At 39.7% G+C, this 15,990-nt stretch overlaps 1 protein-coding gene across 3 annotated transcripts in view; it reads right to left on the reverse strand.

Annotated features, from left to right (window-relative positions):
• The window catches only part of LOC140487980 (tyrosine-protein kinase JAK2-like), a 295,730-nt gene that overhangs the window by 169,470 nt on the left and 110,270 nt on the right, over window positions 1-15,990 (reverse strand). The window contains exon 3 of one of the 3 annotated variants that reach the window (XM_072587479.1): window positions 10,412-10,496. The exons of the other annotated variants lie outside the window; for them this stretch is intronic. Within the exon in view, the coding sequence (XP_072443580.1) occupies window positions 10,412-10,442 (31 nt within the window). The 5' untranslated portion in view covers window positions 10,443-10,496. The remainder of the gene's footprint in view (window positions 1-10,411; window positions 10,497-15,990) is intronic. 3 annotated transcript variants of the gene reach the window in all.

Raw genomic sequence — 15,990 nt, forward strand, 5'->3', positions numbered from 1 at the left:
ATCTCCATGCCAATCAAAGATTCAAGGTAGTTCTTGGAAGGCTTGTGAGGTGCAGTGGTAGCGTCCCTACCTCTGGGCAAGAAGTCATAGGCTCGGGTCCCACCTGCTCCAGATATATATCATGACACATCTGAACTGGTTAATTAAAAATAAAATCTAAGGGTAAAGTAGACAAACAATAGAAGTGGAAGCAAAAAGTACAGAGAGTACATTTGGGGGAGAGTGAGGATTGAAATTAGCCCTGAACTGCTATTGTAGAGAACAGGCAAGGCACGATAAATTGAAAGTCATGGAGGCCTTCAGTCTAAGTCAAAACCTTATGATGGATTCTGATCATTGGTTATAAAAACAAAATAAATATTATGGGTTTTTTGCAACATTTTGCATTGAAATAGATGCAATTTAGTCTAGCAGGCATTCCCTGCTCCATATCATGTTCCATCCTGACCTGTCTTTTCAACTTTCTATTTCTGATTACTGTATCTCCTTCCAGCCTCATACTTGCCCCCTTGCTGTTGAGAATCTTACACCCTCTGTCAATTTTGTTTAAGCTATCCCTTGTAGCACTAGCAAATCTACCTGCCAGGATATTGGTCCCCCTCCACTTCAAGTGTAACCTGTCCCTCTTGAACAGTGGAATAGGGGGCATTCAAGTGTACAGTTCTCTGAAATTGGAGTCACAAGTAGACAGGACAGTGAAGAAGGCTTTTGGCACATTGGCCTTCATCAGTCAGGACATTCAGTAAGTACAGAAGTTGGGAAGTTATGTTCCAGTTATACACTATGTTGGGTGAGGCCACATTTGGAGTATTATCGTTAGTTTCAGTCACCTTGCTATAGGATGGATGTTATTAAACTGGGAAAAAAAAAAGAGTGCAGAAAAAATTTACAAGGACGTTGCCATGACTCAAGGGACTGAGTTATAGGGAAAGGTTGGATGGGTTAAGACTTGTTTTCTTTAGAATGTAGTGACTGAGGGTGATCTTACAGAGATCATGACAGGCATGAATAAGGTGTATGCACTCAGTCTTGTTCTCAGGGTTGGGGAATCATGGATTAGAGGAAACCACTTTAAGATTGGAGGGGAAAGAATAAAAAGGGAACCTGAGAGGCAACCTTTTTAAAAAAAAATACAAGGGTGGTACGCATATGGAATGAGCTGCCAGCAGAGGTGGTTGAGGCAGATACATATACAACATTTAAAGGGCATTTGGACAAATACATGGATAGGGAAGGTTTAGAAGGATTTGAGCTAAGTGCAGGGAAACGGAGTTCGTGTGAATGGGCATATTGGTCGGCATGAACCAGTTTGGGCCAAAGAGCCTGTCTCTGTGCTGTAGGACTCGATGATTCTTTTCGTCATGAAAAAGACTTAAAAACACTGGAATAGACACTTCAATTGTTCTGTTGAACAGCCACGGCACTGATTGTGATGAGTGTTAATTTTCTTTACTTAAATGAAAAGTCTCCACAAAACAAAGAGATAATTTCTAAACAAAAGTTCAAAAACAGATCCTTTAGAAAACAATTGTTCATTGAACAGGTGAAGGGAGAACCTTTATATAAACCTTCAGGGTGAGAGTTGATCAACATGGGTTGCTACAGTCATGTGGTTTTGCCAGGAAAGAGGAGTTTGATGAGTACATTATGGAAACAAGTAGATATAGGTGAAAGCATTGCCTAAGGAAATTTTTGCACATTTTGAACATGAAAAATAGATGGCCAGGGAAACAGGATGTAGACTCTGGTACAAATTTCCCAACAATTACATTCACAGATTAGCTTTTACGAATGGCTTTCAAAATGGTCCTAAAGTGGCTTGCTGCCTCGGGAGTTTTTTTTAAAAAAATGCATATATCTAACCATGGCCACCCACGCATGGTTGCACCTTTAGCTGAAATCTCCTCTCTTCCACTGTTAACTTTAATGAAAACTACTTTTTGGCCCTAAATCTAAGTTAACCACTAGCTTAGACCCCCCCTATCCATCCCCTACCTTCCTCAGGGAGCACTGGTTCGCATTTCAATGTCAGCCTCCAAATATTTGCCTGGACTTTTGGAAGACAAGCTGAATTTTGCCATTAGCATTGAAAACCTAATGTCACAACCTAAGCCCTACAGAGGCACATATATCTGATTCTTTGAGGAGCAAACCTGGCTGCAACATCCTGGATATTTATTGATCTTCCAACTTTCACCCATGCTGGAATCAAATCTTGTTAATCTTCTCCCCCTCCCTACAATCCCCGTCCATCTCCCTCCTCTCATTCCTAACCCTGTGGATTCTGACTATCCTGCCGTGAACACCAACACCCCTCAGAACATTCACCTCCTGATTGTGAACAAAGTCCTTGTTTGGAAGATAGATCTCCCAAGGGGGAAGAGCTCAGTGACAGTTAAGGAAATTATGGCTTGATGTTCATTGCTAAGGTCATAGCTTCATGGGAGGTAGGAGGTGCTGACAAAGACTTGTCATTCAGCCAACCCAAGAGAAAGGCTGGCTGAAAACAGCAGCACCATAGCATTGTTTCAGTGTTGCTCAGGTCATTTCACAAACACTCCTCCAGGTGCTGGAGCTACTTTCCTTACACTCTTTTCAGTGTAGTGCATTGTAACTGCTGCTCACAAGGTGATCAAATGTTGATTGGACAACTGCTTTGTGCAGCATCTGCAATCATGACTTCAAGTTTCAGGCCATCTGACATTTTAGCTCTCTTCCCCATTCCACTGACGTCCCGGTCCTTGGCCTCCTGCCCAATTCCAACAAAACTCAACAAACTCAAGGAACAGCATGTTACAACCTTCTAGGCTCTCCCTGAAGTTTAACAATTTCCATTTTTTTGTTTCTGAACAGTGGTTGTTGGCAATGATCCAATGTATCCTATTAATACCTCCTCCACATTTCTTATTTGTTCTTTCCTTGTCAGATTATTATTTAATTTTGCCTTGCACAATCACTCCTTTCGTCAATGCATCTTTCTGGACTTTCACTCAACCATTGATGTTTCTTGGAAAAGCACATCAGGTCTGGCAGCATCTGTGGAGCAAAGTCAGGGTTAACTTTTTGGGACCGGTGACCCTTCATCAGAACAGACAGCAGCTGGGAAGATGTTGGTTTGTTTGCAGGTGATCGGTGATTGTGTGTACGCGTGTGTGTGTGTTTGTCTGTGTCTCTCTCTCTCTCTCTCTCTAAGGAATAAACAATAGATGGAGATACAGCCCAAAGAGACTGAAGAACAGTTGGACTGACAAAGGAATGGATAAATGTCAGCCTAGGAGAGTTAATAGCTGCTTATGGGGATTATGAGAGGCTAACAATAGGTGGTGTGTAATAGCTGACCATGCTGTACACCTCTATGACTCTATGTGATACCAAGGCCTGGTGTGTGGGAGTTGGGGCTAGGACATGGAGAAGGTGCCTCAAACCCTAAAGTTGTTGAACTCTATATTGAGTCCACAAGGCTGTAGAGTTTTCAAGAGGAAAATGAGGTGCTGTTCTTCCAGCTTGCACTGAGCTTCACTGCAGCAAGTCTGAGACAGAGTTGTTGGATGTTGGTTTTTGTTTCAAATTTCCGATATCCACATTTCTTTTGGTGTTTTATTCACAGATATTTCCTTTTTATTCTTTCCCAGGCTCCTCTTCACTGTCTGTCTGCCTGCTAAAACCCTGACAGCCTCTCTAATATTTTTCACCAGTTCTGATGGAAAGGTCATTGATCTGAAAACTAATTCTGTTTCCCTCAGCAGATGCTTCCAGACCTGCTAGGTATTTCCAGCTATTTTGTTCAATATCAGAACTCGAGCATCTACAGTATTTTGCTTTGTTTTGTTGCTCAACAAACCAATTTTCACAAATAATACTAATGGTTATGAGGGTGTAAGGGGTACTGTACCTTTAAGACAGTTGAAGGACTTAGCAAGCACACAGAGTGCTGGAGAGTTTACAATGTAACATTTGGGTTGCTACGAGACAAAAACAAACTCAAATTCAGTCAGTTTAAATTATGCCCCAAGATATGAAACTCTCATCAAGTTTGAATTTGGTATTTTGACAATATTAAAACCAATGAAATGATCCGATGCTTTGGGGTATAAGACCAGGAAAAATTGAACAGTTGTGGGAGAACTGCCAAGCCACCAACATATGCAGACTGCCCGCAGAATAGCTCGCTTAAAAGGTAACTTTATCAACGACCTATGAACCAGAAACCCTAAGAAGAAAAGAAGATGACAGAGGAAGCTACAAAGAAAAGATTTGACAACTGGCTGATTTTTGAAATGTGAAATTTGAATTTTTTTGTAAATCTTAATGGGGAATTTTTTATCAGACCACTATTCTAGAGGGAGGATAAAAGATAGGTTTATATAAATGAATTGTAAATAGATGTTAGTTAATATTGCCATTAGCTTTTTTTAAAAAAAGTTGTTAACTTTTACTTTAAATAATGACTTTTGGGATAGTTCTTTGCCTCTCAAATTTTCACAAATTCCAGCAAGGGGTGAATCCTTTCTGTGTTGCTGATTTAAATTAGCGGGATTGGGGGGGGGGGGGGGGGGGGGGGGGTGTTTACTCTGTGTCATAACATAATGTGCAGCAAAAGAGAAAAAAAAATCCAATGACTTGTTTTGCCTTTTATAGTGTTTCTTGCACAAGAATTTTCAGATGTTGCATTTTTTTTTGAGTCTCTCTCCATTTAAATAGTAGACTGCCTTTTGAACCTTCATACTAAAGAGCATGGCATCACACACACTTTACATTTTTAAACTCTTTCAAGTTTTTGATCACTCACTCAAGGAATCTTTAAGGGATATAGAGAGTTGATATCCAGATCACAACAACATGCCCCTCCACTTATTTTTGCACCACCTACACGTTTGGACACATTACACCATGAACCCTTCGCAAAGTCATTAATATTGATAATAAATAATTGAGGCAGAAAGTCTAATCCTTGTGACACTCCACTTGTTACATCTTTCCAATCTGAAAAATACCCATAAAGATACTTAGCCTGTTGCAAGTTAACCAATCCTTAATCCAATCTAATACACTAGCTAAAGTACCATGAGCAATAACCCTTTATATGGCACCTCATTGAAAGCCTTCTTGAAATCCAAATACACTACATTTACTACTTCCTTTTATCAAATCTGCTCATTATATCTCCAAGGAACTACAGAAAATGTATCAAACATGACTCTTTGATGAAGGCTATCAAAATATGTAGTTATTTCTTCCCAAAAGGACTTCCGAAATTTTCCCAACAACAGGTGATACGCTATCCAGTCTATAGGTTTCGACTTTCTGACTCCCTTCCTGGTCTACTAGCAGTCCCTATCTCCAGAAGAATCATATTAGCAGGTTACCAATCTGCTGGAACCCTTCTAGAACCCAGTGAATTTGACAATATTTCAACCAATGCCTCCACCAGCCCTGGAGCCACACTGTTCAGAATCCTTGGATGGAGACCAGGAGATCCTGGTTTCTCAAAAGTCTAATCCTGTGTGATTTCTAAATGTCCTTCACCGTAAAGACGGATACAAAATACTTATTAGATATTATCTCCCTGTCTCCAGGTATCAATTTCCCAACTGCATCCTCCAAGGATCCCCCATTAACTTAGCCCACTCTTGGCAATTCCTTCTTTATATCTCCATAATTGCCCTTATCTAAGTTAAGGACATTGGTTTGAGACTCAATTTGCACTCTCTCAAATTGAATTTGAAATTCTGCAGTGTTGGGACCATTATCCTTTCAGAGATCTTCAATGGCATGATTTCTTAATAACTGCACTTTATTGCAAATTACTAGATCTCAAATAATGTGTTTGTGTGAGTGGATTCTGCCATGTATTACTCTAAGGAATATCCCCTAGAAGTTAGTCTTCCATGTCATCCTCACCCTTTTCGTTTGTCTAGTCAACATGCAGATTAAAGTCACCCATGACAATTGGAGGGAGTTTCTTACATGCCTCAATTATTTCCCAATTTATATGTTTTCCTACAGTGAGGCAACTCTTCAGGAACTTCTGAACCACTCCCACCAGTGATCTCTTTCTTACAATGTTTCTTATTTCCTACATAATTGATTTTACAGCATCAGAAAACGCTAGAAAAACTCAGCCGATCTGGCAGCATCTGGAAAGAACAAATCGGGTTAGTATTTTGGGTCCTGGTGAACTCTCTTCAGAACTTTTCTGAGGAAGTGTCACAGGACCCAAAATGTCAACTTTGCTTTCTCTCCACAGATGCTGTCTGACCTGAGTTTCTCCAGCAATTTCTATTTTTGTTTCACATTTCCAGCATCCACAGATATTTGTTTTATTTATTTGATTCCAAATGATGATCTATTGCACCTATACCACTGCGGATGGAATAGGTGTACCTATACAACTACATCTTTCTTTATTACTAAAGCAACCCACCTCCATTTCATTTTCCCTAACCTTCTAGAATGTCAAACATCTTTTGAATATTGAGTTTCCAGTTTTATTTACCCTACAACCAGATCTCCATAACAGCTATTATCAGGTCATATTTATTTATTTCCATTTCTGCCATCAAACCATCTACCTTGTTTTAAATGTTGCATGCATTCAGATTAAGAATTTCAAAGCCTTGACCTTGCCATTATTAATCTCACTAGTTCTAATTTGTGCTGCACTCTAACATATTCTACCTCTTCATGTCACAATTCAAATGATTGTTTGCCTCTTCACTACCCTACACCCCTGCTCTCTAAGTTCTTTGAATTTTTCAAACTTTCCTTCCTTGAAGCCTCCACTCCAGTAATTAGCTTAAATCGGTCCTAAAACCCTTGTTACACAATTCACCAGGACCCTGGCCTTAACATGCTTTGAGTTCAATCAGCTCTGCTGAATTTGGGTTTCTGACATGTGGGAGTCACATCCCAGCTGTTTTCCCCTCCTTCTCTGTCAGAAATGGGGTGAACATCTGCATTGGGATTTTGTCACCCAGCCCCATCTTTAAAATGTCCTCAGAGTCTCAGCGACTCAGCAAAAATCCAGAACCAAGAGGGAAAATGATGCATGGTATGAACATTCAGAGTTATTTGCGCTGGCTCTGGGACAGAAGGTTTGGCTTATTTCGGATCAGAATTATCATCAATATTTTTGAGAGAAGATCTTAAAAAAATCTTGGGGTTTGAATTTTAATTAGGATAGGCTGGGACATTTGGGGCGAAGGTGAATGTGGTAGTGGAGGCAAACGTAAGAGATTTGAATAGGCACTTCCACATTTAAAAAGGTGCACATGGAACGAAGAGGTTCAGAGTGCAAGAAAAAAAACCTTCATATGTGGAGGCAAGAAAAATAAAGTTGCCAGACCACAAGAATCAAAACTACGAATCTAAATATATAGGTTATAAATGAATGGAGTATAAAAAAAATGAAATTAGTGTCAGGAGTCACTAATGAAATTTCAAGATTTTGACATAATAGCAATAAACAAGAATACAGCTGGGATAGGATATGGAAATAAGTAATTCCAAGCATATAAATTTCCTGAGAGATTAGGAAGGGAGAATTGACAGCAATGTACCCTCCAAGCTGCAGCAGCTGGGTGATTGCACTAACACAGACTTGCATGTTGGCACATTGGCTCCCATTTTTGGGAGCCAATGCTCCCTCTAATTATTTTTTTGTCTGTTGTTTGGATATCTAAGGACCCTGAGTGGCTGTGGCTCCCATTTTTGGGAGCCACAGCCACTCAGGGTCCTTAGATATCCAAACAACAGACAAAAAAATAATTAGAGGGAGCATTACTGGAAAGAGGTGAAAGATATTCAATGCAGGCAGGAGAATGCAAAGGTTTAGAGCAATTTGGTCCAAGTGGCAACTCTTTGGATTGATTCAACACATACATGGGATCAGTAGCATTCTGTGAGGTTCCTTTGGATTTTGTCAAATGATAGATGACACATTGAATAACAGTTCCAACAGCAAGAAATCCGAACTATTCAAATCTATCTAGAAACTCTTGGCACTCCAATAAATTTGTACACACTTCAGTGAAGCAGCCTGGGACCTTTCCTTTTCAGGGCACTTTGTTAATGCAAGTCAGTCTTTTAATGTTGTGTGAGAGCAAGAGAGAGAGGAGAGAGGGGACAGCGCCAGAGGAGTCAGGAGGGAGGAGAGAGAGAAACTGCTACTTAATATGAATCCAAAAACTGTTGCTGGGCAGTTGACTCAGCTGACTCGGAATTATGGCTCACTTGTATGTACTCTCCGGTGGACCAGATACTTTTGAGTGTTCTGGGTATAATCTTGCCAAGGTGCAACATTTTATGTCAGACTAAAAATGACAGAAACCATCTTATAGAAATTCTGGAAATACAGTTCACCAAAGAAAGGAGAAAAGAAATTCATAAGCATAAAGGTATACTTCAGTTTTTATAGGTTGCTGAAAATTGAACAAATGTCACTTAGGGACCTCAGCAGTCTTTTTCATTAGCCCAGTTTGAAGTCAATGTAAGAGACACAACAATTGCCAAATATTTTTTCATTTCAGTCATGGGACTATGTTTTCTAGCTGTTCTTATAAGCACACAAAAAAAGGACTGCAACAAGATGAATTCCAACCCAGACAATCATCCCTCCACAACCTTAAAACTGTCACCCCTAAACAGACAGCACTCCTGGTCACGGTGCAACAAAGAAAGCTAAAGCATAAATTCAGGCAGCCAGAACTGACAGTAGAACTTGGGCAGGACATGGGATGGGGTTTTTGGGAGTGTGTCTTGCTATTTGGAAAAGGGAGAGCAGAGATGATAGATCAAACTTCGAGAGCAGAGGAACATTCTTGTTCCTCCAGGCATCAGGAATTTAAGACAAAATACTTAACTTATTTGGGCCTCTTCTGGCCCCACCTACCTACTGTCCTGCTATCTTCATATGACAGAAAGCCACAGACTGCTCAGAACAGCAATTCAAATTGCAGTCAAATGATACAATCAAACTCTTATCTGTAACTTTAAAAGGAAGGACACAACCATCTTAAGACCAGTATCCTCTCAGCCTACGCGGAACAGCAGGTAAAAATAGAGGACAGCAGAACAAAGTGCAACATGGGTGTTCTACACATTTGGTTGATTATAAATTGCCTTCCCAAGCTGTTTCTGCTGACCAGAAAGGTCGAAATTGCCCCTCATTGATTTCAATGCAACTGGACACACAAGCCTCTTTTTCAAATTCTTCCTTGGAACGTGAATGTACTGCACTTATTGTCCAATTCTTACTGTCCTTGAACCAAGTGGATTGTTGGACCATTTTGGAGGGCTGTTAAGAGACAACAATATGGTCGTGGGTCTGCACTCAGATGTAGGGCAGACCAGGTAAGGACAGCAGTTTTCCTTCCCCCCCCAAAATAAAGGACATGACTGAACCAAATGAGTTTTTAAAAACGACAATCCAAATTATTTTGATCATAATTAAAACAAGTATTTTCTTTCAGATTCATAAACTACCAGAGTTGCTTACCACAGATGAGAAATGAAAGGTGATTTTAAAACAAAATTTATATCAAGTCACTGACTGACTTTGTCACCCTAAGGGCATACAGACTGAACAGGACAGATACTAAAGCTGAACATCAGACAGGGAAATGGTTTCCTTTAAGTAACTTATTTGACATGCCCAATATCTCATTCAACTATTTAGCCACTTAGATTCTTGCATTCAAGCTTACCTCACAATTTTAAAACGCACAAATATGAAGTGCATAGTTAAACGCACTCAAAAACATTTTGTAAAAAATATTTTGCTTTCACAATGAATACATTTGCTTTAATTAGCTTGATTCAAATTTAATTAGATTTAGAAATTTTACAATGATTTCTGACCATTCTCTTCATTCTCTGCTAGTAAAATATTCAGCAAAATCTACACTACTTTCCTTAATATTCATACTCTGATTATTTCATTAGTGTCACTCTCCATATCTTCAGTACATGTTGAAACATAAAACATATTAAAACATGCAATTCACTATTATACCTTCTGATGTTTTTCAAGAAATGAGATGTTGTTAAACTTGAGAACATGTATTAAAGATTTAGAGGAGTGTTGCTGGGACTGGAGGATTTGAATCGAATCAGAAGGGTTTAAATGTTGGCAAATGGGACTAGGTCAGATTTGGATATCTGGTTGGCACGGACAAGTTGGACCGAAGTGTCTGTTTCTATACTTTATGTCTAAATATTTAAGATGTTATTGTTCCCACACCCAACACTCAGAGGATCAGGTGCTCACTGGCAGTCATACTGTATCATTTGCACAATACTTTGAAGGGGAGTTTTTTTTTATTTGTTGAAACATAATACTCACATATCACAGATGTACTGTTTTCTGAATCTGTCTCAATAATTATAGTAAGAACTAATAATGAAATCTTACTGAAGGAATCTTGGTCTTTTACATTCAGCATTCTTTCTTCTCACAATTGTTCTCTGTCAATTGCTCGCCTTTGTTCTAACATTGCCTGATCAAATGTGCACGCAATGACAGGAAAAAAAAGGGAAAAAAGAAAGTCAGGGGTCAGTGATGTATAGTAAATCTTGTGCATTCTAACTTTGAATATTTGGTTAAGACTGCTTAAAGCTTATTGGAGTTATGACGTCGGGGAGCATAGTGTAAAGCAGGGTTGAAGGATCCTCTGCTTGGAGATCAAAAATAATGGTGGGGCATTTAGATGTCAACTGCCCTAACAACATGCCCCACAATCCACAGTATTATCCCAACAAGTTTGCCTTTCCTTAATGCCCTATTTACATAGGAGGAGAAAGTGAGGACTGCAGATGCTGGAGATCAGAGCTGAAAATGTGTTGCTGGAAAAGCGCAGCAGGTCAGGCAGCATCCAAGGAACAGGAGAATCGACGTTTCGGGCATAAGCCCTTCTTCAGGATGGGTTTAATATAGTTTCATTCCAAAATGCTGCACACTGACCTCCCCTCCTGTACCAACTCAACTGTAATGAGCTCCAGGTTTCAAGCTGGCTCTCAATTAGAAGAGCATTATTATCAGGCATTCAATTATCCAAATTTCAGACAAGATTGCAAGGTCCTGATGCTTGGCTAAACTGCGTTATCCAGCATTCAATTATCCGAACATTTGATTATCCAAACAAAATACTCCCCGCCGTGTCGTTCGGATAATTGAGGTTCCTCTGTCTACCTGAAGTCCCTAAGTTTGGGTTCCCCAAGACCAACCTTAATATGGATACCCATCTTGATGTGTCTACTAGTACTTTTACTTCCATGACTGCTACTATGCGGTTTAAAATCAGGTCATGGCAAAGCCAGACTTTTCACAGCTCAGCAAGACTGAAGAAATTCCATTCAGTATCCAGCAGAACTGCTTGATCATGACCCTGTTTATAAAGTCATACAACACAAAACCGGCCATTCGGCCCAATTCATCCATGCAGACCAGGTTTCTAAACTGAATTAGTCCCATTTGCCTGCATTTGGGACACATCCCTCTAAATCTTTCCTATCCATGTACCTATCCAAATGTTTTTTCTATGTTTTAACTGTACCTGCTCCAACCACTTCCTTAGGCAGCTTGTTCCATACACGCACCACCGTCTGTTTGAAAAAGTTGTCCCTCTAGTCCCTTTTCAATCTTCCCTCTCACCTTAAAATGTTAGTTTTGCACTCCTCCACCCTGGAGAGAGACCTTGGCTAGTCACCTTATCTATGTCTCACGTGATTTTATAACCAGTAGCTCAACCTTCTACACTGAAGAGAGTAAAGTCTCAGCCTATCCAGCTTCTTCTTATAACTCAAACCTTCTAGTCTCAGTAATATCCTTGTAAATTTTTTTTGCACAGTATAATAACATCTTTCGTATAGGAGGGTGATGAGAATTGTACGTAGTGCTCAAGTGTTGCCTTACCAATGTCTTATACAGCCACATCATGACATCCCAACTCTTGTACTCAATGCTCAATGGAGGCAAGCTTGCAAAACGCCTCTTCACCACCCTGTCTACCTGTGAGGCCACTTTGAAGGAACTATACACCTGTACCCCTAGGTCTCTCTGTATGACAACACACCCCCAGGATTGTCCAATTATTGTGCAAGTCCTGCCCTTAGTATTACCAAAATGCAACAACTCTCATTTATCTTCATGAAACTCCATCTGCCACTCCTAAACCCACTAACCCAGTTGATCAAGACCCCACTGTATTCAGAGGGAACCTTCTTTACTGTCCACTATACCACCAATTTTGGTGTCATCCGCAAACTTACTAACCAGGTCTCCTAAATTCTCAGCCAAATTATTTACATAAGTGACAAACGACAGTGGACCCAACATCGATCCTTGTGGCACATCACTGGTCACGGGCCTCCAGTGCGAACAAGAACCTTCTAACACTCACCCTCTATCTCCTATCACTCTGCCAATTTTCTTCAAGCTCAAGTTATTAGAGTCAAATTTCAGCACCCTTTTCAACATCGAGCTTCATTTCAAAAACCCTAACTCTAGTCCTGCATTACCACAAGGAAAGAGCAAGCCTTTCATAATCTCATGTCATCTCTAAATGCTTCACAGTCAAGTGGATACTTCTGAATTTAAATTATTCATTTAATGTAGAAAAAAATGGTATTCATCATGCTCCCACAGACAAACATAATGGTCAGATCATGTTGGTTGAAAGGTAAATATTAACCAGGACGTTATGAGAACTCCATTGTTCTTTTTGTAGGACAATAGGATCTTCTACATATTCCAAAGGGAACATACTGAGCCTTGGTTTAGTATGATACCCAAATGGTGGTGCCATTGACAGTACAGCATACCCTCAGTACTGCAGTGTTTGAGACATCTTTGCAACATTCTAACCCAAAGGCAAGAGTACAACAATATCCTGACGTGTTTCCTGTCTCTCTTACCACCCCCCCCCCCCATTATAAACATCCAGGATTTTACTCCACCTCCTAATTCAGATGAGCAAACTTGTATTATACTGTTAAATTTGCTTACATTAAAAGGGAAAAAACAGATTTTCAAATAACCATTTAATCCATATGGGGGCAGCACGGTAGCTTAGTGGTTAGCACTGATACCTCACAGCGCCAGGGATCCAGATTCGATTCCCGTCTTTCTCCCAGTGTCTGCGTGGGTTTCCTCTGGATGTTCTGGTTTCCTCCCACAATCCAAAAGCTGTGCAGGCCAGGTGAACTGGCCATGCTAAATTGCCTGTAGTGTGAGGTGCATTAGTCAGGGGTAAATAAAAAGGTAGGGGAATGGGTTTAGGTGGATTACTCTTCGGAGGATCAGTATGGACTTCTTAGGCTGAAGGGCCTGTTTCCATACTGTAGAGAATCTAATGGGAGAAAGTGAGGACTGCAGATACTGGAATTCAGAGTCAAGATTGTAGTGCTGGAAGAGCACAGCTGCTCAGGCAGCATCTGTGGAGCAGGAGAATGACGTTTCGGACATAAACCCTTCATGAGGGATCTAATCCCAATATCCCCCTTTTGCTGGAGGAAGCTTTAAATTCCACCCAAAAGATAAAAGAATACTTGTAATTAAGTTCATTGTTCAATGCTCCTTTTCATTCATTTGGTTGAAATAGGGAATTATTTCTACTAAAAAAAAAATCACTGAAGTGTTCATTCATGTTAAAGACCATATGTCCAGGTATAGATGTCTCCACACTACCACAAGAATAGATGGTGAATTCATCCTCATGGTAAACTGACAGTTTTAGATGTGTATTTAAGGTCAGTTAACTGTAAGGAGGAATAACATTTGAAAATTCCATGCTGTGGTCAATTAAGATTTAACAGATTAATATATCCACCCAGAAGTGAAGTAGCTCTTGGATTGTTGGCAAGATCAGGGAAATTCCATGTTCCCTGGCTTGTCAGGTGGTAAGTTTCCAGTTCATGAAGCAACAACTACATCGCATTTTTACACCTACTCAGTTGTCAGGAGCAGATTTATGACAGAATTGACTCTAAATTACCAAGACAAACTTCAAAATATTTTTTACATTTAAAATGTAGCACTTCCCCCTCGTATTCTCACTATTGTTATCATTTAACAACTTTTTCCACTTACCTATTTGTATCCGTTTTTCAAATAATAAACAATGTAAAATCCTGAATGCACTTGCTTTCACTTTCCATGATCCATTTTGGAGGTGGAGGCTGCTTGAAGAAAAACAAATTTCAAGCCCATTCAAAAACAGGTCTGCAGCCAAATGGAAGCTCAAAATTTGGACAAAGACATGGCCATTTCAGAGATGATCAGGTCAAGCTCCAAATGTAAAGATAAATTGTATTGGGACAGGGCACATTTCAAGCCCAAGTCATGCCCAATCATGTGCAGAAGTAACTCACCTGCTGTAAAACAAGAATTAAATGTTCATTTCAAAGCCAGATAAGTTGAATGGAAGACTCCAAATTATTAAATGGCAGTGAACTGATTTGAAGAGAGATACATTGCTGATGGATGTGCATTTTTGAGGTTGGATTTAAAGCAGTGTTAAACATTCTACCTTATATCCATTTCAGGTATCCCTCAATCACCTGACACCAAAGATTCCCACACACTAATCACAGTAAAGAGCAAATTCTTGCCTGGAGTCTCACAAAATAATAACAAATTTTCAATACACAGGTTATCTTTTGATTCATGCGTCCATCCACTTCAGTGCTTTTGAGGAACAAATGCTGATCATTTTTGGCAAATTTTTTTGAAGGGGACTTTGAAAGAAAGTTCATTTATTTTTCGAAACTGAAAACAGCTGTGAACTTACTAACCAGTGAAGATCATCCAATATATACCAAAACACATGCACAGAAAAATCCAAATTATTAGCTGCATCTAACAATCATTGGGTAAATTTAGTTTAATTAGACCAATTATTAATGAATGAAAATGGAAAAAAATACACAGCTCTGTTCAACATTACTCCTCAAAGAAAACCAGAACTCCACATTCTGAACCTCACTCACTCAGTTTTTTTTTTAAAAACATACAAAATATAGGTGGACTATTGACTAAGAGGAAACTGAAGATATGGTTGGCTTGTCAGACCAAACACTATTCCTAATATCCAGATATAGCTATTCGATATCAACCTGTTTGGACAGGTAATAAACACACCTGCGTGGCAACCAAGACTTGAATGCAGACCACCTAGCCCAGAGGTAGGGACACAACCAGAGTCACACACTCTTGTTTCCTGTGTGTTAGACACATCTTTCAAGGGATCTGAGAATTCATCTGCATGAATCATAAAAAGCTAACATTCAAGTTAAGTGGATGATTTATTTCAAGGGGAAAAAGATAAAAGTAGGAAGTTTTGCTAAAACTATATAGGACACTAGTCATACCATAGCTTGTATACTGTAAACAGTTTTGGGCCCCTTATCTAAGGTAAGATATACTGGCATTGCAGGCAGTTCAGGTAAGGTTCACTAGGCTGATACCAGGTCTGGTAGGACTACCTAATGGGGAGAGGCTGAGTAGGGCCTGTAATCATTGGAATTTAGAAGAACGACAGATGACTTTATTGAAACACGTATGATTCTTCAGGGAGTTGGCACACTAGATGCAGAGAAAGATTGTTCCTCTGGTGGGAGAGTCTAGGAGCAAGAGGGCATAATCTTAGAATAAGTAATTAAAAATCAAATAAAGTTCTGAGGAAGGGTCATTGGGCCCAAAAGTTTCATTCTGGTTTCTGATGCTGCAAGACCTGTAGAGTTTCTCCAACAATTTCTATTTTTGTATCGTAAAATAAAGGAGTCGGTAATTTAACACAGGGATGAGGAGGAGGAATTTCTTCTCAGAAGGTAGTAACTCGGAGGGATTCTTTACTGCAAAGGGCTGTTCAGGCTAGACTGTTAAGTATATTCAAGGCCGAGACACAGATACTTAACCAATATGGGAATCATGGGTTAGGGGATGAGGTGCTGGAAAGTGGCACTTAGGATTATAAAAGAAAAAACAGCCATGGT

This window comes from Chiloscyllium punctatum, chromosome 2, assembly GCF_047496795.1.
Source record: "Chiloscyllium punctatum isolate Juve2018m chromosome 2, sChiPun1.3, whole genome shotgun sequence".
NCBI lineage: Eukaryota > Metazoa > Chordata > Chondrichthyes > Orectolobiformes > Hemiscylliidae > Chiloscyllium > Chiloscyllium punctatum.